The sequence below is a fragment of the Rhinoderma darwinii genome, chromosome 5, assembly GCF_050947455.1.
Source record: "Rhinoderma darwinii isolate aRhiDar2 chromosome 5, aRhiDar2.hap1, whole genome shotgun sequence".
NCBI classification, from domain to species: Eukaryota; Metazoa; Chordata; class Amphibia; order Anura; family Rhinodermatidae; genus Rhinoderma; species Rhinoderma darwinii.
Genome location: NC_134691.1, coordinates 335,078,365 through 335,105,596, shown reverse-complemented (window position 1 = coordinate 335,105,596; position 27,232 = coordinate 335,078,365). Strand labels below are relative to the sequence as shown.

Sequence of the window (27,232 nt, the reverse complement as noted above, 5' to 3'; positions counted from 1 at the left end):
GTATGAAAAACCGCCCCGTGCACGGACAACGCCTTTAACTTTGCTAGAAACCAAAAACTTTAATTAGTTTGTTAGGGTATGTTCACACTGAGTTTTTTGCAGGCAGAAAATTACTTTTTTGGCACATTTTTTTTAAGCTTTTTTTTTTTAGCTATCCCTTCAACAGAAAGATGGAATAACCGAATGCTTTTTTTGTCGAAAAACGCGTCAATGAGTTTATTTCCGTCTCCCATTGATTTCAATGGGGTTTTTGAGGCAGAAACGCCTCAAGATAAGGCATGTCGCTGCTTTTTCCAGCGAGCGTTTTTTTTTTGCTCGCGCTAAAATACCGCCTCCACCTCAATTTCGGCCATCAATTTCGGCCGTTTTTGCCACGGTTTTTGACACAGCAACAAAAACTCTGTGAACAGGGCCTTAGATGTCAGCAAAGTTTTTGTCACACTGGACTACCTTGAGCCCACTAGAAGAGACGAGACTGAGGCCCACCAGCCAGGGGGAAAGAATAAGTACATATTGAGAAAGGTTGGACTTGATGGACCTGTGTCTTTTTTCAACCTATGTAACTATATCCTTCTTACTTTCATTGTATAATTGGTGGCCTTCATGGGCCAGGTTGTGGCTAGAGTCCATTATTACATGAGGGCCCATGGGAGGTTCATCCTGTCCTCTGGTGGGCAATGCCGACCCTGTCAGTCTATAAAATGCCAGAGGCCTACATAAAATAGATGTAGGGAACACTGAAAGGGGTCGGGTTCTGGTATAGACCCTGTTTCCTCTTTAAGTGCTGAATCCAAATACAACTGTTTTGGGGCAATTTAGCTTCGGGCGTCACTACTACCTCTTTCAGTGGGTTTCTCTCGGCCTCAGCCACCTCCTGAACCCCAGTCTAGTGTTATCCTCCACTCCACCGCAGAATGCATGGTGAATGGTCCCTCATGAGACGTCTCGTGAGGGTCCTATTTTCATTTTTTGCATTCTACAGGATTACCCCGTCCTGGAGAACACCATGGTTCAGCCCCCGTAGTGTTATATGGTTGTATAAAGTTGGGTTCTCCGATTCAGTGATTACTTATGATTCGAACCTTTCATCAATGCGATCAATGAGATGTAAAAACTTCATGAATGATCCCAATGTTCATCTAATTCAAGTTCTTGATAATTGACTGAGGTAAAGAATTTGTCCAAAATGTCCATGTAAATTGTCCTTCATTTTTGCCATCTTTGGGAATCCCAAGCCAAAAACCAGCCGGTGAACGTTGGCGGCTCATGTCCTTGCTTGACGACGGTGATGGGGATGTTTTTGTCTCTCCCTGAAGGATCACTCTTAAGATATCCTGTGGCTATAAGCAAAATATTTTGAAATGATGGTCAGATTCATAAGGAAAAAGGATCAAGATGATGAAAAAGGCAAGCAACAAACCGGTCGAAAGTGGTAATCCGGCCAATAAATGAGTTGTATACTTTTAGTATCACTCACCCTCATGGTTGAAGTAAGAAACCTGTTGGTTGGGTCCAACAAATTCCATATCCTTATAGGAAATACATTGGCAATGCAGAATTGGCTTCTATAGTCCTAAATATCACAGGTGGGCCAACTTGAAATAGGTGGGTTGTCCTATCTATGTGGTTGCATTCTGTTTTGCTAGAAATACGTGGGGCTCTCCCTGCATGCCCTCTTGGACTCTTAAAGAGGTTGTCCCATCAGGATAACCCATATCTATATTCTCTCGTAGGTCATAGATGAGGATCTCCAGTTTAAGACCCTAGAAAGTTTTGACCTAGATGACTCTGCTCGAGCACGTAATACATATAATAATGCTGTAGAGCAAATTTGGAAGTTCTAGCTTCCCCCGGTGATAACAGATGATCAGGAGATCAGTTCACTGTCAGGGTAGCTGCCTAACAATAGTGGTTCATCTTGATGGGACAACCACTTGAGATGACTATAGGCATGATATGTCTAAGGAACAGCCCGAAAAAGGAATTTTTCACCCAAAAGTAACGGTCCTTGTGTTGCCGGCAGCCACTTATCTCACTCCCTTAATAGACATATTGGGAGCAACAGGGAAGATATTTACTGGCCAAAGGAGTAAAGAAAAATGGGTTTACCTGCCACCAGAGATTCCTTCTTCTCTACATCGTTGGAATCTATTCCAACCCACAAAAATATCTAGAAGAAACAAGGAAACATTATGTGTGAATAATATAAAATAATCAGGACTGGAGGGGTTCTTAATAGTTATAGACATGTCAGACGATGACATTGATGGAGAGGAGATAGTGGTGTTCCATGAGCTTGGACCAGAGTTGGACTGGTTCACCAAAGAACCATCCGATCCTCCAGATGGACCATGTCCTTACAAGACGAGTTATCCCAGCCCCAGCAGTCCATGAGGTCCAGCAAAGGACAACCCATCAGAAGCTGCCAATGGACCTGATCCCTTTCTGTTGAGGGTTCTTACGTTTTTGGGGGAACATTTCACAGGTGACCTAGTAGTCCTTCTTGATGATTTGACCTGCGTCTAAAGTTTTTATAGCTGTTTACTATGAAATTAAATGTGGACGTGTCCTTATAGATGGAGGTTAGGCGTATACAATCATTTTCTATGCCGCCTAGTAAGACACTAGCCTGGATTCCACTGATATATAAAACAAAGTGGTCCCAGTACCCTATAGACCGCTCATACCCATTCTACATCTTTGAAAATCTATGTCAGCACTGTAATATTACTACACAGGAATCACAGGGCCCCTTAGCAAAACTCAGAATGGGTCCACCCCCACTGAGAGCTCCGCCAAATGCACTATGTACCTCATAAAATTAATGTCCCTGCAGCTACCACTAGGGGGAGCTACCTGGATGTGGATTGATACATCTAGCATTAAACTCAATATAAAATGCAAAAATCTGTATACAGTGAGCTCCCCCTAGTGGTGACTGTAAGTAGCCATATGTCACAGGGGGAAGCAGTTCAGTGCAGGGCCCACTAGCTGTCTTGTCAGAAGATAATTGACACTTTAATCTGTCATTCGACAATCCAGAGAATCTGATAATCCGGCACTTTACAGCACTGAACATTAGGAGAGACTCCTCTGGTCGAATAATGAAAACGTCATATTGTGGATTGAAATGTTTGGGGGGGGGGGGGGAGGGTCTGACTTCCTCGAAGCTCTCTATTCTTAAAAGTATGTTCTAAATTTGCTTCTTTGACCATCCAATAATCCAGAATATTTAGGTCCCGGTAATGCTGGAATAATAGAGATTTACTGATGAACTAATGATTGCAGCAGTTACCTGTTCCCAGGTGTCCAGCATCATTACGTCATCCTCGGCCAGGTCTTCTTGTGTAAACTCCCCCGGCACTTCTTCAACCTACAAATCACAATAATCAAAAGGATATTACAGACATTGCAAGAAAGTAAAACCATCCCATTCCTGAAATACTCTGCGTGCAACAATCTATGTACAGTGTATTGTATTACTGATCACATGACCTGAAACTATGTAACAGTAAGGGTATGTTCACACGGCAGCGTCCGTTACGGCTTAAATGACGGTGCTGTTTTCAGCATGGCATGTGCAGGCGTCTTTCGCTGCGTCCATTACGGACGTAATTGGAGCTGTTTTTCTATGGAGTCCATGGAAAACGGCTCCATTTACGTCTGAAGAAGTGGTACTGTGCAGGGTGCTGAAAGAGTTACCGCCGATCAGTGCAGCCCATTAACTCTTTCAGCACTTTGGACAGTACCATGCTCGGCGCACGGAAACGGAAACACGGAGTGCACACGGAAACCACACGGCCGCTAAAACGGGTTCACGGACCCGTCAAAAGCGGCAGTGAAAACGGTGACGTAAGTGTGCACGAGGTCTTATTCTGCATCCTTCTAATATGTTTCGTGTATCAATTCCTCACAGTTTTCAATATCGCTGCTTGCTCTCAGTGAATGGTAATGTTTTTGTTTACACTTAGAGGCTGAAAACATGTACAGACCTAATACTTCTCAAAGCTGATGAGTATTAGATCTGTACAGGTTTTCAGCCTCTAAGTGTAAACAAAAACATTCCATACAATCTATACGCCTATACAATCTATACGTCTATACAATCTATACGTCTATACAATCTTCTGCGAGGTAAATATAGCAGCAGCACATCTGTCCTGTACTGATAGTTTGTTACAATGCATCAGTGCAGGTAAAATCAGCCTGGAGTCCACACTGATTATCTCACAGAGGAGTTTAGACTGGATACAATTGTAACAAACCCTCAGCTGTGAGGTCTGTACTGGTTTCAGTATCTGGGTGTAAACAACTGACAGCAAGCAGAGATCTGGAAAATGGTGAGGAATTGAAACATAAAGTATATTAGAAATTTATAGACCTTGTCATCATACAAGAATTAAGATATATTAACATAAAGACAGAAAACCCCTTTATACTCCAGTCAGATCCAAAGCTGCAACTGCCAGAGCTTTGCTGACAGACACACTACCACTGAAGTCCCATAATGCACTGCACGTTTATGCATCACTTTATTTGACTTGTATTCTCTTTTTTTTTAATACATCTCACCACTGTACAGAACCAGGTACAAACATTATATCTTCCACATTGCACCACAACAGAGCATGCTCTACACTGACGATCACATGCAATGGCTGCAGGGAGATGTGTGGACCTGCAGCCTGAGAGGTAACAATACAGCTCTGGATGTGTATGGAGTATATTGCATAATGTCATTAAAGAACAGTAAAGCAAAGTATTAGCAGAATTACTGAGCAAGGAGGATAATATGTAACTTGTCCGTGAGAACCAGATCCACAAACTATAGTCAAATACCAACTCCTTTATAAACTAAAGCCAGGTCAGAGATCAGATGATCGCCTTATTAAAAAACCCCAGCGATCAGCTCTTATTGCAGGGGGAAGCTCTGGCTGTCCATACATTTCCCCTACAGCGGCCACTACAGGGGAAATGTAGTATTACATTCTGGTCATTCAAATGAATGCAAAACATGGATGGTCTGGGTCTTGCTCTGGCTAACAGAGAGTGGTCCTGAGTGTAGAACTATGAAGTCCATATACCCTTAGAGGTTGTTCTAATGAAACATGTAGAAACTTATTACCAGAAACCGCCCGGTTTTATTGGAGCATCCAAATAGTTTTGGTGGGTGATCTTCCAATTGGGTTTCAAGTAGAGGAGACGTCTGATATTTATTTTTACCTCCCAGAGTTGTCCAAAAAGTATCTGTTAAAGGGAAGATGTTTACAGGATTATAATATGTGCAGTAATTGGTGAAATTCACAATTTCTGTATGACCCATATTACTTGGAAGAAACTTTTACTTGCCCTGGGATATTATTGTCATCATAATGTTATAAAACCGCAATCATTAGTTCAGGGGCTGCCTGACTGCTATTTAGGGGTATACCAAGTACGTCGGTGCCTATGATGGAGTTGGCAAAATGCTTCCCACCCCCAATTTTACACACACTACAGGAATTTAAGTACAACTAGTATTCCTGGATGGGATGGTGAAGGGGTTAATGGAAGCGATCTAGGACAGGAAAAGGTACCTAAAATTTTATTGTATTTACTTTAAATAGGTACACAATTCTTTATTACAAATCCTCATAAGAGTTACATTATAAAATTCTGTCTGCCAATAGCCACCACTAGGGGGAGCTCACTGCATAGGGATTTATACAGCTCCAATTGAACTCTATAACAAAGCCAAATGCAGTGAGCTCCCCCTAGTGGCAGGAGAAATAACTTTATCACCTATCTCAGATTTGAATTAGAGGCTCAGCCCTTGTCTGAACTCATTCTCATACTTTCCTAATCTCCTGGATTATCTAAGAGTCTCAGGAGAGGTCTAGCAGAGTCCTCACAAAGCAGTCAGTCTTCTGGAAAGGCAGCTATTTTATTGTATATGTCTTTATATACAAATGTATTTAGATGCAGTGGGGGTGTGTGTGTGTGTGTGTGTGTGTGTGTGTGTGTGTGCATGCGCGTGCGTGTATGTGTGTGTGTCTATGTGTGTGTGTTTATAATGTGTGTAAATACAGGTTATCTGTGGTATGTGTATATATGTGGGGTGTGCTTGTGCTGTGTGTGTGTGTGTGTGTATATATATATATATATATATATATATATATATATATTGATCTTTTAGACATTTATTTACTTCATATATGTGTATTTAATGTTTGTGTATGTGTGTGTGTGTGTGTGTGTGTGTGTGTGTGTGTGTGTGTGTGTGTGTGTGTGGATGTGTGGTGTGTGTATTACAGTACTGTACAAAAGTTTTAGGCAGTTGTGGAAAAATGCTGCAGAGTAAGAATGCTTTCAAAAATAGAAGAAGAGTTAATAGTTTTTTTTTATCAATTAACAAAATACAAAGTGAATGGAACTAAAGACAAATCTAAATCAAATCAATATTTGGTGTGACCACCCTTTGCCTTCAAGGTACTTGCACACAGTTTTTGAAGGGACTCGGCAGGGAGTATGTTTTTCTAAACATCTTGGAGAACTAATCACAGATCTTCTGTAGATGTCCCTTCCTCAAATACTTCTGTCTCTTCATGTAATCCCAGACAGACTCCATGATGTTGAGATCAGGGCTCTGTGGGGCCAAATCACCACTTCTAGGACTCATTGTTCCTCTACACGCTGAAGATAGGTCTTAATGACATTGGTTGTGTATTTGGGGTCATTGTTCTGCTGCAGAAAAAAATTGGAGCCAATCAGACGCCTCCCTGATGGTATTGCATGATGGGTAAGTATCTGCCTGTATTTCTCAGCATTGAGGACACCATTAATCCTGAGCAAATCCACAACTGCATCCCAGCCGCAAACTTGGTCAGAGTTCTCTGAACAGTAGATGGGTGTGCCTGGGTCCCACTGGTTTCTGCCAGTTCTGAGCTGTTGACATTGCTGAACATCTTCTGATTTTGAAGGGAAGTAAGCATGATGTGTCTTTGATCTGCTGCACTAAGTTTCCTTGGCCGACCACTACGTCTATGGTCCTCAACGTTGCCCGTTTCTTTGTGCTTCTTCAAAAGAGCTTAAACAGCACATCTTGAAACCCCCGTCTGCTTTGAAATCTTTTCCTGGGAAAGACCTTGCTGTTGCAGTATAACTATCTTCTGTCCTGTTGCTGTGCTCAGTCTTGCCATAGTGTACCTGTGACATGAAACGGTCTTACACAACCTCACCATTGTAGCAGAGTTTGGCTGTTCCTCACCCAGTTTTAAGCCTCATACACAGCTGTTTCTGTTAGGGTATGTTCACACGCTTAACAAAAAACGTCTGAAAATATGGAGCTGATTTCAGAGAAAACAGCCTCTGATTTTCAGGCGTTTTTGAAGCTGAAAATTAAATTTGTAGCTTCTTTTGAGGCTTCTTTTCAGGCGTTTTTTGAGGCTCCAATTACGTCCCAAGAAGTGTCCTGCACTTCTTTTGACGAGGCTGTATTTTTAGGCGCCGTCTTTTGACAGCGACTCGTAAAATGACAGGTCGTCGGCACAGAACATCGTAAAGCCCATTGAAAGTAATGGGCAGATGTTTACCGACGTATTGGAGCCATTTTTTCAGACGTAATTCGAGGCGTAAAACTCCTCCATTACGTCTGAAAATAGGTCATGTGAACCCAGCCTTACAGTTAATGACGGTGTTTCAACCTACACTACCGTTCAAAAGTTTAGGGTCACTTAGAAAATTCCTTATTTTTGAAAGAAAAGCACAGTTTTTTTTCAATGAAGATAACATTAAATTAATCAGAAATACACTCTACACATTGTTAATGTGCAAAATGACTATTCTAGCTGCAAACGTCTGGTTTTTAATGCAATATCTACATAGGTGTATAGAGGCACATTTCCAGCAACCATCACTCCAGTGTTCTAATGGTACATTGTGTTTGCTAACTGTGTTAGAAGGCTAATGGATGATTAGAAAACTCTTGAAAACCCTTGTGCAATTATGTTAGCACCGCTGTAAACAGTTTTGCTGTTTAGAGGAGCTATAAAACTGACCTTCCTTTGAGCTAGTTGAGAAGCTGGAGCATTACCGTAAAGGATCTGCCAGGCACAACTTCTGTGTATACGCCCATAGGTAATCAGTCTGCACCTGAGTCTATGTCTCTGAGACTGACTCCATCTTCCACCACTCAGGATGGCAGGCTTAGGAGTGGGAGAGCCTATCGCAGCCTGGCCAGACGGAGCTAGCTCCTGCCCTCTGTCTATTTATACCTGCCTTTCCTGTTCCTCCTTTGCTTGTGATTCTTCTCGTGTGGTTTCCTGGCCCAGCTACAGCTTCTGACTATTTGATCCTGCTCCATACTGACCCTGGCTTACTGACTACTCTCCTGCTCTGCGTTTGGTACTGTAAAGGATCTGCCAGGCACTACGTCTGGGTATACTCCCAGGATTAATCAGTCGACACCTGAGGCCAGACCTCTGAGACTGACACCTGCTCCCACCAATCAGGGTGGCAGGCTCAGGAGTGGGAGAGCCTATCGCGGCCTGGTCAGTCAGAGTTAGCTTCGCCCCCTATCCATTTATACCTGCCGTTTTCTCTTCCTCCTTGCTTGTTATTCTTCTTGGATTCCTGGCCCCACTGCTGCCTTGCTCCAGCCTGCTTCTGCCGTGCTTCTGCCTTGCTTCAGTTCCGTTTATCCTGCGTTGCTCTGCCCCTGGCTTGCTTCTGCTCCGTGCTCCCGTTTGTATACTCCACTACTTCCTGATCCTGACTGGCTCATTCACCGCTCCGTTTCCTCGTGGCGTTCCGTGGGCTACTGTATTCCCTTGCGTGTTCCCTGTTTGTACTCCCTTGCACTTAGACAGCGTAGGGACCGCCGCCAAGTTGTACCCCGTCGCCTAGGGCGGGTCGTTGCAAGTAGGCAGGGACAGGGCGGTGGGTAGATTAGGGCTCACTTGTTCCCTTCACCTCCTTCCTGCCATTACATAATAACAAGCCCTTACCTAGTCTACCATTTCTTCTACGCTGACGCTATCATGGACCCCCTTGAGACCCTGACCCAGCAGATGCAGGGCCTCTCCCTACAGGTCCAGGCCCTGGCTCAGAGGGTCAATCAGTCTGACGCTGCCTTTGTAGTACCCCTCACCTCACCTTTAGAACCCAACCTCAAGTTACCTGACCGGTTCTCAGGGGACCGTAAGACTTTTCTCTCCTTCCGGGAGAGTTGCAGACTTTATTTCCGCCTAAGACCTCACTCCTCAGGTTCCGAGAACCAGCGGGTGGGTATCATTATATCCCGACTCCAGGAAGGGCCCCAAGAGTGGGCCTTCTCCTTGGCTCCTGACGCCCCTGAACTTTCCTCCGTTGATCGGTTTTTCTCTGCCCTCGGTCTCATTTACGACGAGACTGACAGGACTGCCTTAGCCGAGAGTCAGCTGGTGACCTTACGTCAGGGTAGGAGACCTGTTGAGGAATACTGTTCTGATTTTAGAAAGTGGTGCGTAGCTTCTCGGTGGAACGACCCGGCCCTAAAGTGCCAGTTTAGGTTAGGATTATCTGACGCCCTCAAGGATCTGCTGGTTAGTTACCCCTCTTCTGACTCCCTAGACCAGGTTATGGCCCTAGCAGTACGACTTGACAGACGTCTCAGGGAACGTCAGCTTGAACGTTTCAATGTTTTCCCCTCTGACTGCCCTGCGATTCCCCCCGAGGTCCCGTCTCCTCGCTCTTCCACGGAGGACTCGGAGGTACCTATGCAACTCGGGGCCTCCATGTCCCCTCGACAACGTAGAGAGTTTCGCAGGAAGAATGGTCTCTGCTTCTATTGTGGGGACGACAAGCATCTACTGAACACCTGTCCCAGGCGCAAGAATAAGCAGCCGGAAAACTTCCGCGCCTAAGTGATCATCGGGGAGGTCACTTGGGCGCACAGGTATTTCCCGTTAATACTAAACGCAATAAGATTTTGCTTCCCTTTCAGGTCTCGTTTGCTGGCCGGTCTGCCACTGGCAGTGCCTTCGTGGATTCGGGCTCATCTGCTAATATCATGTCTGTGGAATTTGCTATGTCTCTAAAAATGCCTTTTATTCATTTACCTTATCCTATCCCGGTAGTGGGTATCGACTCCACTCCTCTTGCTAATGGTTATTTTACTCAGCATACTCCTGTTTTTGAACTCCATGTTGGCTCCATGCATTTGGAGCAGTGCTCTGTACTGGTGATGCAGGGATTATCGTCCGATCTGGTATTAGGTCTTCCCTGGTTGCAGCTGCATAATCCCACGTTTGATTGGAATACTGGGGATCTCACCAAAATGGGGTAGTGATTGCCTGATGTCATGTCTTTCGGTTAACTCTATTTCTCCCCGGGAGGAGGTAAACACGCTTCCTGAGTTTGTTCAGGACTTCGCTGATGTGTTTTCTAAGGAGGCCTCCGAGGTGTTGCCCCCTCATAGAGATTACGATTGCGCCATCGATTTGGTGCCTGGTGCCAAGCTTCCTAAGGGGAGGATATTTAATCTTTCATGTCCTGAACGTAAAGCTATGAGGGAGTATATCCAAGAATGCCTGGCCAAGGGTTTCATTCGCCCCTCGACTTCTCCTGTAGGTGCTGGCTTCTTCTTCGTGGGGAAGAAGGATGGTGGTCTTAGGCCGTGCATTGATTATCGGAACTTGAATAAGGTCACAGTAAGGAACCAGTATCCCCTTCCTTTGATTCCGGATCTTTTTAATCAGGTTCAGGGGGCCCAATGGTTCTCTAAGTTCGATCTACGGGGGGCATATAACTTTATCCGCATCAAAGAGGGGGATGAGTGGAAAACTGCGTTCAACACGCCCGAAGGTCATTTCGAATACCTAGTCATGCCCTTTGGGTTGTGTAATGCCCCTGCCGTCTTCCAGAATTTTATTAATGAAATTCTGAGAGATTACCTGGGTAATTTTCTTGTAGTGTACCTTGATGACATACTGGTGTTTTCCAAGGACTGGTCCTCGCACGTGGAGCATGTCAGGAAGGTCCTCCAGGTCCTTCGGGAAAATAATCTGTTTGCGAAGACCGAAAAATGTGTGTTTGGGGTACAGGAGATACCATTTTTAGGTCAAATCCTCACTCCTCATGAATTCCGCATGGACCCTGCCAAGGTTCAGGCTGTGGCGGAATGGGTCCAACCTGCCTCCCTGAAGGCGCTACAGTGTTTTTTGGGGTTCGCTAACTATTACAGGAGATTTATTGCCAACTTCTCGGTCGTCGCTAAGCCTCTTACGGACCTCACTCGCAAGGGTGCTGATGTCCTCCATTGGCCCCCTGAGGCCGTCCAGGCTTTTGAGACCCTCAAGAAGTGCTTTATCTCGGCCCCCGTGCTGGTTCAGCCCAACCAAAGGGAGCCATTTATTGTGGAGGTTGACGCGTCCGAGGTGGGAGTGGGGGCCGTCTTGTCCCAGGGTACCAGCTCCCTCACCCATCTCCGCCCCTGTGCTTACTTCTCTAGGAAGTTTTCGCCCACGGAGTGTAACTATGATATTGGCAACCGCAAACTTTTAGCCATTAAATGGGCTTTTGAAGAGTGGCGTCACTTCTTGGAGGGGGCCAGACACCAGGTAACGGTCCTTACTGACCACAAGAATCTGGTTTTCCTAGAATCTGCCCGGAGGCTTAATCCTAGACAAGCTCGTTGGGCACTATTCTTTACCAGATTTAATTTCTTGGTTACCTATAGGGCTGGGTCCAAAAATATTAAGGCTGATGCACTGTCACGTAGTTTCATGGCTAATCCTCCTTCTGAGAAGGATCCTGCTTGTATTTTACCCCCTGGTATAATTGTTTCTGCCACTGATTCTGACTTAGCCTCTGACATCGCGGCTGATCAAGGTTCAGCTCCCGGGAACCTCCCTGGGGACAAACTGTTTGTCCCCCTGCAATACCGGCTAAGGGTACTCAGGGAAAACCATGACTCCGCTCTATCTGGTCATCCTGGCATCTTGGGTACCAAACTCCTCATTACCAGAAACTATTGGTGGCCTGGGTTGCCTAAAGACGTTAGGGCTTACGTCGCCGCTTGTGAGGTCTGTGCTAGGTCCAAGACCCCTAGGTCCCGACCTGCGGGCTTACTACGTTCCTTGCCCATTCCCCAGAGACCTTGGACCCATATCTCCATGGATTTTATCACCGATTTGCCTCCATCTCAGGGCAAGTCGGTGGTGTGGGTGGTAGTAGACCGCTTCAGTAAGATGTGCCACTTTGTGCCCCTTAAGAAACTACCTAACGCCAAGACGTTAGCTTCTTTGTTTGTGAAACACATTCTGCGTCTCCATGGGGCCCCAGTCAATATCGTTTCGGACAGAGGGGTACAATTTGTTTCAGAATATGCACAAAGATAAGATTATTTCGTTCCGTTAATGATTCAAATTTACTGCCTGTAGTAGAACGATTAAAATAATGTTTAATTGATAATAATAAAAATGGGCTATCCTAGCCCTAGTTTCAATAGAACAGGCTCAGTTAAGGTGGTCAGTAATGAAGAGAGGAAAACTCGTGTGCTGACGATATTCCAAACACCGAGCAAAACCTCTCCACTTATAGTATACTACACTGACACACCTCACTGACATAGGAGACAGTCCAACGCGTTTCCGTGCCACTAATACATGTGACACATCATCAGGGACTCTCAATTCGGTTTAATAAATTGTATATTCTATTACTGCCGTTCAGCACAGTTGTGTGCCAAATTGAACCTCACGGCGCGTGTCCGGCACTAATGCATTGGCCGCACACGCGCCGGCGAAGTTCCGGTCTATTTGACAGGCCTAAGCCCACCTATTCAACTGACGTAGCTACGACCCGGCACCAACCCACAGTGAACACGTCAAAAATGACGTTGCAGGAGAGGTGCCGAGCCTCCAAAGCAGCAGCCAATCAGCTTTCATTTGAACGCTACAGCGTCCCACGTTGCCTAGGAGATCTCCAGGCGAATCAGTATAGCTGGTGAGTGAATACACGACTCAGTGCAGATGCAGTATAAGACAAAGAGAACAAAAACAAAGCATCAGAAACACCATATAGTTTTAAAGGTAATTAATATGTAGAAGTTTTGCGCGTATAGAATAAGTAAATAGACAGTATCAGACCGCTAAATACATTTCCATGATGGGATACATGTCAAATTGCCGCTGAAAAAACGCATACCAAACCGCATGTTTGCACATGATCATGAAAGAACATTTTTGCATCCCATACCGTAAGGATCACCTGTATTTACCATACGTGATACGAGAAAAAGCACTACATACAGCATCTAGTTGGTTTGTATTATCCTATACTAGATAAGATTGATTAGTTGTACAATAAGTGTTTTACCATCTATTCGCTTACCAAACCCAATAACAAGACGCTTGAGGTAGATACAAGTTTCAGTAGTAATAATGACCCTACACGCAAGGAATTCGGTTAGATATAGTATAGGTCCTCCGCAAAAGATTGCATTAGGCCATACGTAAATAAACTGGAAACAGCGACTCGTGGAATAAATCCACAGATATCACCCAAACGGTATGATTTAACACTAGAGTAGATGTCAGAGTATTACTATAGGAAGCATGCATAAGAAATCTGTTCATTTAGACCTAGGGGACAAATGGTTTGAAGACGATGGATCCATTGCGCTTCTTTTTGCATAATCCTTTTATCAATGTCACCGCCTCTTAGTGTCTGTCTAATACATTCCACCCCTTGAAATTTGAGGTTTGAAGAGTCACCACCATGACACTCCCAGACATGGCGGGACACTGAGGTATCTTCTTGTCGCCTAACGTCCCCAACATGCTCTCTAATCCTCCTTCTAAATTCCCTTTTAGTTTTCCCTACATATTGCATTTTACAACCGCAGGTAATTAAGTAGACCAGCCCCTCGGTTTTGCAATTAATGTAGGACCTGTTTTCAAAACTTTTCCCCGTAACGGTACTCGTAAACTTATTGCTGCATAGTATGGACTCACAGGCTTTGCAGGATCCACATCTATAACTTCCTTTAAGGCCACGATTCAGCCAGGTACCAACAGGGTCCTGGATCTTTAGATGGCTGTGAACTAACCGATCCTTGACATTGCATCCACGTCTATAGGTAATCAAGGGGGCTTTACCTACCAAACCCCCAATGTCTGGGTCAGCTTGCAGTATACCCCAGTAGCGTTGTAGGATGGACCGAACTTCCATACTAGAGGAGTCAAAAGTACCGATGACCCTAATTGCTTCCTCCTCCACTTCCTTAGGTTTAGGGTTCAATAAATCATCCCGATTCCTACCTAATGCGTTCTGGTATGCATCTTTGAGTACTTGTCTTGGATATCCTCTCCGCCGAAATCTGTTTTCTAGTTCATGAGCCAAAATCTTATAATCAGATATAGTCGAACAGTTCCGGCGTGCCCTCAGATATTGGCCTTTTGGAATACCACGTCTCAGATTTAGAGGATGACAACTTTCCCATCTCAGGAGACTGTTTGTAGCAGTAGATTTCCTAAACATGTTGGTTTGAATGGCTCCTGAGGGTGTCTTACAAATCGTGACATCAAGGAATGTGATCTTATTATCATTAATCTCTGACGTGAAAAAAAGGCCTAGGTTGTTTACGTTAAGGACACCCACAAACTCCATGAATTGTGCCCTTGTTCCTTTCCATAAGATCAGAATGTCGTCTATGAATCTAATCCATAGAAGGATACAGGAGGTCCATTGTTCCATTAGATCCGTAAAAACGCACTCTTTTTCCCACCAGCCCAAATACAGGTTGGCATATGTCGGGGCACATGGACTCCCCATGGCAACCCCCTTCAGCTGGTGGAAAATCTTCTGATTGAACAAGAAGAAATTGTGTTCCAATACAAATTTCAACAACAAAATGACAAATTCATTGTGGGCCCTGAAGTGTGTACCCTTGTCTCTCAAAAAGTAATCAATGGCACAACATCCCTGCTCATGGGGGATAGAGCTGTATAAAGCCTCCACGTCTAATGAGGCAAGAAACACATCGTGGTCAAGACGAATGCCCTCCAGTTTCCTCAGGGTATCCATAGTATCCCTGACGTATGAGGGCAATGCTATTACAAAGGGTCTAAGAATGCGGTCCAGATACACACTAGCATTTTGCGTCAAGCTGTCAATACCGGACACAATTGGGCGACCTTTTAAAGGGGTCGTCCCTTTGTGGATTTTCGGTAGACTGTAAAATGTTGCAACCTGTGGAAAATCGGTCAACATAAATTTGAATTCTTTCTCGCTGATCAAATTAAGAGTTTTTGCCGAGTCTAAGATGTCCTTCAGTTGACTCTTAAAAATCCTTGTGGGGTCATATTCAAGAACCCTATAGCATTGTTGATCCTGCAAAATATGAAGACACATTTTTAAATAGCGGCTCCGATCCATGACCACGATATTACCGCCTTTATCCGAAGGCTTTATAACAATCGTGTCATCCATTTCAAGGGATCGTAAACCCGCCATTTCCTCCTTGGTTGTATTGAAATGACCAAACTTACAGTCATCAAGTGACCTAAGTTGGTCTTCAACAACTTTTACGAACACATCAATAGGGGTGTTATCATTTAGAGGTGCGAATTTAGTGGATGGGGCCCTCAGATCTGTAAATGGACCCATACCAATTTCTCTTTGACCTTCCTCCCATAATCCTTCCAATACTCTAAGGTCCGGTAAATCATCCTCAGTTATGCCCAATTCTAGGCATTTACGACGATCATGCGTCAGAAAAAACTTCTTCCATTTTAATTTTCGAGCAAATAAATTAATATCCTTTACCCAGGTGAATAGATTAAATCTATTTGTAGGGACAAATGACAACCCCCTTTTAAGGATACCAACTTCCTCACTTTTGAGTACTCGGGATGAGAGATTGATGACCTGGGATTCATCTTCATCAGATCTAGACCTATAGCCTAGATGTCTCTCCTGTCTCTCAAGAGGTATTCCGAGATGGGATGGCTTTTGGCTAAAAAACCACCCCCCCGGCTTTGCCCTTTTCCTCTACCTCTACCCCTTAGATTAGCACGGGTGGGATAGCGAGTCTGATCCATCCCTCCCCGTTGTCGCCTAAAGTGGGTTCTCCCTTGTTCGGAGTCGGAATATTCCTGCTCTGACGATGAAATGTCAGTTTCGGGTTCAAGAGTAGTTTTAGATTTAATACTATAATCGAATATTCTTCCCTCCTTAAAGTCAAGCGTGTCACGAACGAATTGATAATGTTTTCGCTCCTTTATATGGTTCGTAAATTTTTCCACAGCTTGCTGTAGGACAATTTCTTTCCTCTCATACTCTATGTTGGAGGAAAAAATTTTTGCCGATGTTATTGCTTCTTTCAGTTGTTGTGTGCTTTTTACCAGGCAATTTTTTTCCTCCTCTAATAACAGACCCATGAACCTTAGTGAGGACTCAACAGATTCTGTTTCCCATTTCTTCAATAAATCTGGGGATCTGATTCTGGCTGCTGGAGTCAGGGAAATTCTTAAGCCCCTAGGGACAATTTTATTTCTGCTATATGTTTCTAAGGTTTGTATTTCCCACCAAGATCTTATGTGGTCTTTATAGATTTTTGTCAGTTGGCGAAATGACGCATTAATGTTTAAATTCTGGGTAGGAAGCACAATCTCATTTTCAGAGAAAACCTCCTTAGCATCATGCACCCATTTGTCAATATTAAATTCACCAGTTAGAAATCCTGCCATCTCCAATCAAAATACGTTAAATTGACAGAATATGCACAAAGATAAGATTATTTCGTTCCGTTAATGATTCAAATTTACTGCCTGTAGTAGAACGATTAAAATAATGTTTAATTGATAATAATAAAAATGGGCTATCCTAGCCCTAGCCCTGTATTTTACCCCCTGGTATAATTGTTTCTGCCACTGATTCTGACTTAGCCTCTGACATCGCGGCTGATCAAGGTTCAGCTCCCGGGAACCTCCCTGGGGACAAACTGTTTGTCCCCCTGCAATACCGGCTAAGGGTACTCAGGGAAAACCATGACTCCGCTCTATCTGGTCATCCTGGCATCTTGGGTACCAAACTCCTCATTACCAGAAACTATTGGTGGCCTGGGTTGCCTAAAGACGTTAGGGCTTACGTCGCCGCTTGTGAGGTCTGTGCTAGGTCCAAGACCCCTAGGTCCCGACTTGCGGGCTTACTACGTTCCTTGCCCATTCCCCAGAGACCTTGGACCCATATCTCCATGGATTTTATCACCGATTTGCCTCCATCTCAGGGCAAGTCGGTGGTGTGGGTGGTAGTAGACCGCTTCAGTAAGATGTGCCACTTTGTGCCCCTTAAGAAACTACCTAACGCCAAGACGTTAGCTTCTTTGTTTGTGAAACACATTCTGCGTCTCCATGGGGCCCCAGTCAATATCGTTTCGGACAGAGGGGTACAATTTGTTTCCTTATTTTGGAGAGCTTTTTGTAAAAAGTTGGAGATTGATCTATCCTTCTCCTCCGCCTTCCATCCCGAAACTAATGGCCAAACGGAAAGGACCAACCAATCCCTGGAACAATATTTAAGGTGTTTCATTTCTGACTGTCAATTTGATTGGGTCTCATTCCTTCCCCTCGCCGAATTTTCCCTGAATAACCGGGTCAGTAACTCGTCAGGGGTCTCCCCGTTTTTCTGTAATTTCGGGTTTAATCCTAGGTTCTCCTCCGTTTCCCCTGGTTGTTCCAATAATCCCGAGGTAGAGGACGTTCATAGGGAACTGTGCACAGTCTGGGCCCAGGTTCAGAAGAACCTAGAGGCGTCCCAGAGCGTACAAAAGATTCAGGCTGATTGTAGACGTTCTGCTAACCCCCGGTTTGTCGTCGGGGATCTGGTGTGGTTGTCGTCGAGGAACTTGCGCCTTAAGGTCCCGTCCAGGAAGTTTGCTCCCCGATTTATTGGACCTTATAAGATCATTGAAGTCCTCAACCCTGTATCCTTCCGTCTGGAGCTGCCCCCATCCTTTCGCATACACGACGTCTTCCATGCCTCCCTCCTGAAACGCTGCTCCCCGTCCTGGTCCCCCTCGAGGAAACCTCCTGTTCCCGTTCTCACCCCTGAGGGGGTGGAATTCGAGGTGGCCAAGATTGTGGACAGTAGGATGATCCAGGGCTCCCTCCAGTACCTGGTCCATTGGAGAGGATACGGGCTGGAGGAGAGGACTTGGGTACCTGCTCGAGATGTTCACGCTGGGGTATTGATCAGGAGGTTCCACCTTCTCTTCCCCACTAAACCGGGTCCTCTTAGTAAGGGTCCGGTGGCCCCTCATAAAAGGGGGAGTACTGTAAAGGATCTGCCAGGTACTACGTCTGGGTATACTCCCAGGATTAATCAGTCGACACCTGAGGCCAGACCTCTGAGACTGACACCTGCTCCCACCAATCAGGGTGGCAGGCTCAGGAGTGGGAGAGCCTATCGCGGCCTGGTCAGTCCGAGTTAGCTCCGCCCCCTGTCCATTTATACCTACCGTTTTCTCTTCCTCCTTGCTTGTTATTCTTCTTGGATTCCTGGCCCCACTGCTGCCTTGCTCCAGCCTGCTTCTGCCATGCTTCTGCCTTGCTTCAGTTCCGTTTATCCTGCGTTGCTCTGCCCCTGGCTTGCTTCTGCTCTGTGCTCCCGTTTGTATACTCCACTACTTCCTGATCCTGACTGGCTCATTCACCGCTCCGTTTCCTCGTGGCGTTCCGTGGGCTACTGTATTCCCTTGCGTGTTCCCTGTTTGTACTCCCTTGCACTTAGACAGCGTAGGGACCGCCGCCAAGTTGTACCCCGTCGCCTAGGGCGGGTCGTTGCAAGTAGGCAGGGACAGGGCGGTGGGTAGATTAGGGCTCACTTGTTCCCTTCACCTCCTTCCTGCCATTACAGGTACCTCGTGCACTCCTGGTTTGACTCGGCTCGTTCACCACTCTTGTTGCTCACAGTGTTGCCGTGGGCAACTGCCCCATTTCCCTTAGCTTTGTGTACCCTTGTCTGTTTGTCTCGTGCACTTACTGAGCGTAGGGACCGCCGCCCAGTTGTACCCCGTCGCCTAGGGCGGGTCGTTGCAAGTAGGCAGGGACAGAGTGGCGGGTAGATTAGGGCTCACTTGTCCGTTTCCCTACCCCCGACATTACAATTACATTTGCGGGTTCGATTAAACTCTCAAAATGGCTAGAAAAAGAGAGCTTTCATGTGAAACTCGATATTCTATTCTTGTTCTTAGAAATGAGGGCTATTCCATGCGAGAAATTGCCAAGAAACTGAAGATTTCCTACAATGGTGTGTACTACTCCCTTCAGAGGACAGCACAAACAGGATCTAACCAGAGTAGAAAGAGAAGTGGGAGGCCCCGCTGCACAACTGAGCAACAAGACAAGTACATTAGAGTCTCTAGTTTGAGAAATAGATGCCTCACAGGTCCTCAACTGGCAGCTTCATTAAATAGTACCCGCAAAACGCCAGCGTCAACGTCTACAGTGAAGAGGCGATGCCGGGATGCTGGCCTTCAGGGCAGAGTGGCAAAGCAAAAGCCATATCTGAGACTGGCTAATAAAAGGAAAAGATTAATATGGGCAAAAGCACACAGACATTGGACAGAGGAAGATTGGAAAAAAGTGTTATGGACGGACGAATCGAAGTTTGAGGTGTTTGGATCACACAGAAGAACATTTGTGAGACGCAGAACAACTGAAAAGATGCTGGAAGAGTGCCTGACGCCATCTGTCAAGCATGGTGGAGGTCATGTGATGGTCTGGGGTTGCTTTGGTGCTGGTAAAGTGGGAGATTTGTACAAGGTAAGAGGTATTTTGAATAAGGAAGGCTATCACTCCATTTTGCAACGCCATGCCATACCCTGTGGACAGCGCTTGATTGGAGCCAATTTCATCCTACAACAGGACAATGACCCAAAGCACACCTCCAAATTATGCAAGAACTATTTAGGGAAGAAGCAGGCAGCTGGTATTCTATCTGTAATGGAGTGGCCAGCGCAGTCACCAGATGTGATGTGTGTATATATGTGATGTGTATATATGTGATGTGTGTATATATGTGATGTGTGTATTTGTGATGTGTGTATATATGTGATGTGTATATATGTGATGTGTGTATATATGTGATGTGTGTATATATGTGATGTGTGTATATGTGATATGTGATGTGTGTATATGTGTGATGTGTGTATATGTGTGATTATACATGCTGAGCAATGTACAATACTGTATGTCACTAGTACCACTGCTGAACTAGTTCTATATACTATACAGTACACGGGAGGTTGGGGGTTGTACTATTCTCATTTTAAAACGTTGGCGGGTAGAATTGCGGGGCACTATTGAATTGTGATAAAACGGCTTCGCTCATCTCTAGGTTTCCCAAGTTTATCTCAGCCATGTGGTGAGATGGACCGTGCCGACCCTCGATTACTTTCTGCCCGTTTCCTGTATCTGAGACGTCTGCGGGAATAATGATGGCCGCCTCCCCATCACTTTCCCTGTCTCCTGCTGTGATGACATTTTACACGGGGCATCCTTTATCCGATAGACAAGTAAATACACAACATAATGTTACAACGTAACACGCATTCGATGATTGATCTCGTACCCGGTTCTTTGCCTTCTTGAACTTTTGTTCCTTTCCACTTGAAGGTTGTCACCAGGTATTCCACTCCTCTGATTTCCTCCTCATTTGCCCCTTTCCCAATCCACATAATAGCGGAGTTATTTTGGAACTTCAGTACAAATGCATCATTGGCATTGAGTGAGCGGGCGTCAACATCAACCTGTATACAATAATGGATTCACTAATGTATCGTAAAAAAAAACCAATTCAATATCCGAAATAAACATTTTCTTAGAAAATATAAGTTCTTGAGTTCCATCTTCCAGTATAAAAAAAAACATTCTAATCAGCCATTTCTTATATCCCCCTCTAAGTGCCCCCATAACAGTACCAGCCATAATATCCTCATAAAAATGCCAACCACAGAGCCCCCATAACAGTACCAGCTACTGTCTGAACTGTCAAATATGCACATTTTGCGGCAGATTTGTTGTGTAAGTGCCGCAAATTTGCAACAAAATCCACAGCAGAAAATTTCTGCCACGTCTGAACGTGTTTCGAGGACGTATATTTTCTGATGATCTGCACCTTATATGTTTATTTCTAGTATTGTTTACCTCATTTATCCTCGTAATTGATCCTAAGTTTTTTCTCACTTGAAACAGGCGTACGGGACGAGGAGGAGACTGACCACCCTTCCGGGATGTGCCGTCTTTGAATACAATTAGTGGCTTGTCTTTAAATAAGGCCAGAAGATGTGGAGGTTCTTTTCCTTGAGAGACTCGAGTCTAGAAAAAAAATTAGATACATACAGAATATATATAAATATATACAACCACACACCACACACCACACACACACACACACACACACACACCACACACCACACATACACACCACACACCACACACGCACTATGTAGAAAAGTATTTGCCCCCCTCTTAATCATTGAATTCCGGTGTTTCACTTTACAGACATCAGTGATAGAACGGGTCGTTGTACAGAGATCAGTGACTTCCAGCGCGGTCCTGTAATAGGACATCACCGGTGTAACAAGCCAGTGCCGGAAACTTCTTCCCTCCTAGATATTTCCCGTCACCTGTGACTGATATTATTGTAACGTGAAGGAACCCGGCGCAACTCAGCCACAAAGTTCAGAAAAGTCACCAACGCTCTGCTGACTCCATAACTGCAGAGTACAGACCTCCTCTGGTATTACCATCCGCACACTGTGCCCGGGAGCTTCATGGCATGGAGGCCGAGCAGCTGCATGCCAGCCTCACATCACCAAGCACAATGCCAAGCGTCAGATGGAGGGGGGTAAAGCCGCCGCTGCTGGACTCTGCAGCAGCGGAAACGTGTCCTGTGCAGTGACGCTTCTCTATCTGACGTGTTCTGTGGAGTGACGCTTCTCTATCTGACGTGTTCTGTGGAGTGACGCTTCTCTATGTGACGTGTTCTGTGGAGTGACGCTTCTCTATATGACGTGTTCTGTGGAGTGACGCTTCTCTATCTGACGTGTTCTGTGGAGTGACGCTTCTCTATCTGACGTGTTCTGTGGAGTGACGCTTCTCTATCTGACGTGTTCTGTGGAGTGAGCTTCTCTATGTGACGTGTTCTGTGGAGTGACGCTTCTCTATATGACGTGTTCTGTGGAGTGACGCTTCTCTATATGACGTGTTCTGTGGAGTGACGCTTCTCTATCTGACGTGTTCTGTGGAGTGACGCTTCTCTATCTGACGTGTTCTGTGGAGTGAGCTTCTCTATGTGACGTGTTCTGTGGAGTGATGCTTCTCTATGTGACGTGTTCTGTGGAGTGACGCTTCTCTATATGACGTGTTCTGTGGAGTGACGCTTCTCTATGTGACGTGTTCTGTGGAGTGACGCTTCTCTATGGCGTGTTCTGTGGAGTGACGCTTCTCTATATGACGTGTTCTGTGGAGTGACGCTTCTCTATGTGACGTGTTCTGTGGAGTGACGCTTCTCTATGTGACGTGTTCTGTGGAGTGACGCTTCTCTATATGACGTGTTCTGTGGAGTGACGCTTCTCTATATGACGTGTTCTGTGGAGTGACGCTTCTCTATATGACGTGTTCTGTGGAGTGACGCTTCTCTATGTGACGTGTTCTGTGGAGTGACGCTTCTCTATGTGACATGTTCTGTGGAGTGACGCTTCTCTATGTGACGTGTTCTGTGGAGTGACGCTTCTCTAGGTGACGTGTTCTGTGGAGTGACGCTTCTCTATGTGACGTGTTCTGTGGAGTGACGCTTCTCTATGTGACGTGTTCTGTGGAGTGACGCTTCTCTATGTGACATGTTCTGTGGAGTGACGCTTCTCTATATGACGTGTTCTGTGGAGTGACGCTTCTCTATGACGTGTTCTGTGGAGTGACGCTTCTCTATATGACGTGTTCTGTGGAGTGACGCTTCTCTATGTGACGTGTTCTGTGGAGTGACGCTTCTCTATGTGGCGTGTTCTGTGGAGTGACGCTTCTCTATGTGACGTGTTCTGTGGAGTGACGCTTCTCTATATGACTTGTTCTGTGGAGTGACGCTTCTCTATGTGACGTCTTCTGTGGAGTGACGCTTCTCTATGTGACGTGTTCTGTGGAGTGACGCTTCTCTATGTGACGTGTTCTGTGGAGTGACGCTACTCTATGTGACGTGTTCTGTGGAGTGACGCTTCTCTGTATGACGTGTTCTGTGGAGTGACGCTTCTCTATATGACGTGTTCTGTGGAGTGACGCTTCTCTATGGCGTGTTCTGTGGAGTGACGCTTCTCTATGACGTGTTCTGTGGAGTGACGCTTCTCTATGTGACGTGTTCTGTGGAGTGACGCTTCTCTATGTGGCGTATTCTGTGGAGTGACGCTTCTCTATATGACGTGTTCTGTGGAGTGACGCTTCTCTATATGACGTGTTCTGTGGAGTGACGCTTCTCTATATGACGTGTTCTGTGGAGTGACGCTTCTCTATATGACGTGTTCTGTGGAGTGACGCTTCTCTATATGACGTGTTCTGTGGAGTGACGCTTCTCTATCTGACGTGTTCTGTGGAGTGACGCTTCTCTATATGACGTGTTCTGTGGAGTGACGCTTCTCTATCTGGCGTGTCTGTGGAGTGACGCTTCTCTATATGACGTGTTCTGTGGAGTGACGCTTCTCTATGTGACGTGTTCTGTGGAGTGACGCTTCTCTATATGACGTGTTCTGTGGAGTGACGCTTCTCTATATGACGTGTTCTGTGGAGTGACGCTTCTCTATGTGACGTGTTCTGTGGAGTGACGCTTCTCTATATGACGTGTTCTGTAGAGTGACGCTTCTCTATATGACATGTTCTGTGGAGTGACGCTTCTCTATCTGGCGTGTCTGTGGAGTGACGCTTCTCTATATGACGTGTTCTGTGGAGTGACGCTTCTCTATATGACGTGTTCTGTGGAGTGACGCTTCTCTATGTGACGTGTTCTGTGGAGTGACGCTTCTCTATATGACGTGTTCTGTGGAGTGACGCTTCTCTATGTGGCGTGTTCTGTGGAGTGACGCTTCTCTATCTGGCGTGTTCTGTGGAGTGACGCTTCTCTATATGACGTGTTCTGTGGAGTGACGCTTCTCTATATGACGTGTTCTGTGGAGTGACGCTTCTCTATGTGACGTGTTCTGTGGAGTGACGCTTCTCTATATGACGTGTTCTGTAGAGTGACGCTTCTCTATATGACATGTTCTGTGGAGTGACGCTTCTCTATATGACGTGTTCTGTGGAGTGACGCTTCTCTATGTGACGTGTTCTGTGGAGTGACGCTTCTCTATGTGACATGTTCTGTGGAGTGACGCTTCTCTATATGACGTGTTCTGTGGAGTGACGCTTCTCTATATGACGTGTTTTGTGGAGTGACGCTTCTCTATGTGACGTGTTCTGTGGAGTGACGCTTCTCTATATGACGTGTTCTGTGGAGTGACGCTTCTCTATCTGGCGTGTTCTGTGGAGTGACGCTTCTCTATATGACGTGTTCTGTGGAGTGACGCTTCTCTATATGACGTGTTCTGTGGAGTGACGCTTCTCTATGTGACGTGTTCTGTGGAGTGACGCTTCTCTATCTGGCGTGTTCTGTGGAGTGACGCTTCTCTATATGACGTGTTCTGTGGAGTGACGCTTCTCTATGTGACGTGTTCTGTGGAGTGACGCTTCTCTATATGACGTGTTCTGTGGAGTGACGCTTCTCTATGTGACGTGTTCTGTGGAGTGACGCTTCTCTATATGACGTGTTCTGTGGAGTGACGCTTCTCTATATGATGTGTTCTGTGGAGTGACGCTTCTCTATGTGACGTGTTCTGTGGAGTGACGCTTCTCTATATGACGTGTTCTGTGGAGTGACACTTCTCTATGTGACGTGTTCTGTGGAGTGACGCTTCTCTATATGACGTGTTCTGTGGAGTGACGCTTCTCTATGTGACGTGTTCTGTGGAGTGACGCTTCTCTATATGACGTGTTCTGTGGAGTGACGCTTCTCTATGTGACGTGTTCTGTGGAGTGACGCTTCTCTATATGACGTGTTCTGTGGAGTGACGCTTCTCTATGTGACGTGTTCTGTGGAGTGACGCTTCTCTATATGACGTGTTCTGTGGAGTGACGCTTCTCTATGGCGTGTTCTGTGGAGTGACGCTTCTCTATCTGGCGTGTTCTGTGGAGTGACGCTTCTCTATATGACGTGTTCTGTGGAGTGACGCTTCTCTATATGACGTGTTCTGTGGAGTGACGCTTCTCTATATGACGTGTTCTGTGGAGTGACGCTTCTCTATGTGACGTGTTCTGTGGAGTGACGCTTCTCTATATGACGTGTTCTGTGGAGTGACGCTTCTCTATGGCGTGTTCTGTGGAGTGACGCTTCTCTATCTGGCGTGTTCTGTTGAGTGACGCTTCTCTATATGACGTGTTCTGTGGAGTGACGCTTCTCTATCTGGCGTGTTCTGTGGAGTGACGCTTCTCTATCTGGCGTGTTCTGTGGAGTGACGCTTCTCTATCTGGCGTGTTCTGTGGAGTGACGCTTCTCTATGGCGTGTTCTATGGAGTGATGCTTCTCTATATGACGTGTTCTGTGGAGTGACGCTTCTCTATGTGGCATGTTCTGTGGAGTGACGCTTCTCTATGTGGCGTGTTCTGTGGAGTGACGCTTCTCTATATGACGTGTTCTGTGGAGTGATGCTTCTCTATATGACGTGTTCTGTGGGGTGACGCTTCTCTATATGACGTGTTCTGTGGAGTGACGCTTCTCTATCTGGCGTGTTCTGTGGAGTGACGCTTCTCTATGTGACGTGTTCTGTGGAGTGACGCTTCTCTATGTGGCATGTTCTGTGGAGTGACGCTTCTCTATGTGGCATGTTCTGTGGAGTGACGCTTCTCTATGTGGCGTGTTCTGTGGAGTGACGCTTCTCTATATGACGTGTTCTGTGGAGTGACGCTTCTCTATATGACGTGTTCTGTGGAGTGACGCTTCTCTATATGACGTGTTCTATGGAGTGACGCTTCTCTATATGACGTGTTCTGTGGAGTGACGCTTCTCTATGTGGCATGTTCTCTGGAGTGACGCTTCTCTATGTGGCATGTTCTGTGGAGTGACGCTTCTCTATGTGGCGTGTTCTGTGGAGTGACGCTTCTCTATATGACGTGTTCTGTGGAGTGACGCTTCTCTATATGACTTGTTCTGTGGAGTGACGCTTCTCTATATGACGTGTTCTGTGGAGTGACGCTTCTCTATATGATGTGTTCTGTGGAGTGACGCTTCTCTATATGACGTGTTCTGTGGAGTGACGCTTCTCTATGTGGCATGTTCTGTGGAGTGATGCTTCTCTATCTGGCGTGTTCTGCGGAGTGACGCTTCTCTATGTGGCGTGTTCTGTGGAGTGACGCTTCTCTATGTGACGTGTTCTGTGGAGTGACGCTTCTCTATATGACTTGTTCTGTGGAGTGACGCTTCTCTATATGACGTGTTCTGTGGAGTGACGCTTCTCTATATGATGTGTTCTGTGGAGTGACGCTTCTCTATATGACGTGTTCTGTGGAGTGACGCTTCTCTATGTGGCATGTTCTGTGGAGTGATGCTTCTCTATCTGGCGTGTTCTGTGGAGTGACGCTTCTCTATATGACTTGTTCTGTGGAGTGACGCTTCTCTATATGACGTGTTCTGTGGAGTGACGCTTCTCTATATGATGTGTTCTGTGGAGTGACGCTTCTCTATATGACGTGTTCTGTGGAGTGACGCTTCTCTATGTGGCGTGTTCTGTGGAGTGACGCTTCTCTATGTGGCATGTTCTGTGGAGTGACGCTTCTCTATGTGGCATGTTCTGTGGAGTGACGCTTCTCTATGTGGCGTGTTCTGTGGAGTGACGCTTCTCTATATGACGTGTTCTGTGGAGTGACGCTTCTCTATATGACGTGTTCTGTGGAGTGACGCTTCTCTATGTGGCATGTTCTGTGGAGTGATGCTTCTCTATCTGGCGTGTTCTGCGGAGTGACGCTTCTCTATGTGGCGTGTTCTGTGGAGTGACACTTCTCTATGTGACGTGTTCTGTGGAGTGACGCTTCTCTATGTGACGTGTTCTGTGGAGTGACGCTTCTCTATGTGGCATGTTCTGTGGAGTGACGCTTCTCTATGTGGCATGTTCTGTGGAGTGACGCTTCTCTATGTG

The 27,232-nt window shown here is 45.8% G+C and overlaps 1 protein-coding gene across 1 annotated transcript in view; it reads right to left on the bottom strand.

Moving 5' to 3' along the window:
* Window positions 1-215: 215 nt before the first annotated feature.
* The window catches only part of LOC142653067 (scinderin-like), a 71,756-nt gene continuing 44,739 nt past the window's right edge, over window positions 216-27,232 (bottom strand). The window contains exons 11-16 of the mRNA XM_075828772.1: window positions 21,168-21,338; window positions 20,593-20,770; window positions 5,126-5,247; window positions 3,296-3,373; window positions 2,110-2,170; window positions 216-1,340 (exon numbers count right to left, since the gene is read on the bottom strand). Coding sequence (XP_075684887.1) covers window positions 1,207-1,340; window positions 2,110-2,170; window positions 3,296-3,373; window positions 5,126-5,247; window positions 20,593-20,770; window positions 21,168-21,338 — 744 coding nt within the window. The 3' untranslated portion in view covers window positions 216-1,206. The remainder of the gene's footprint in view (window positions 1,341-2,109; window positions 2,171-3,295; window positions 3,374-5,125; window positions 5,248-20,592; window positions 20,771-21,167; window positions 21,339-27,232) is intronic.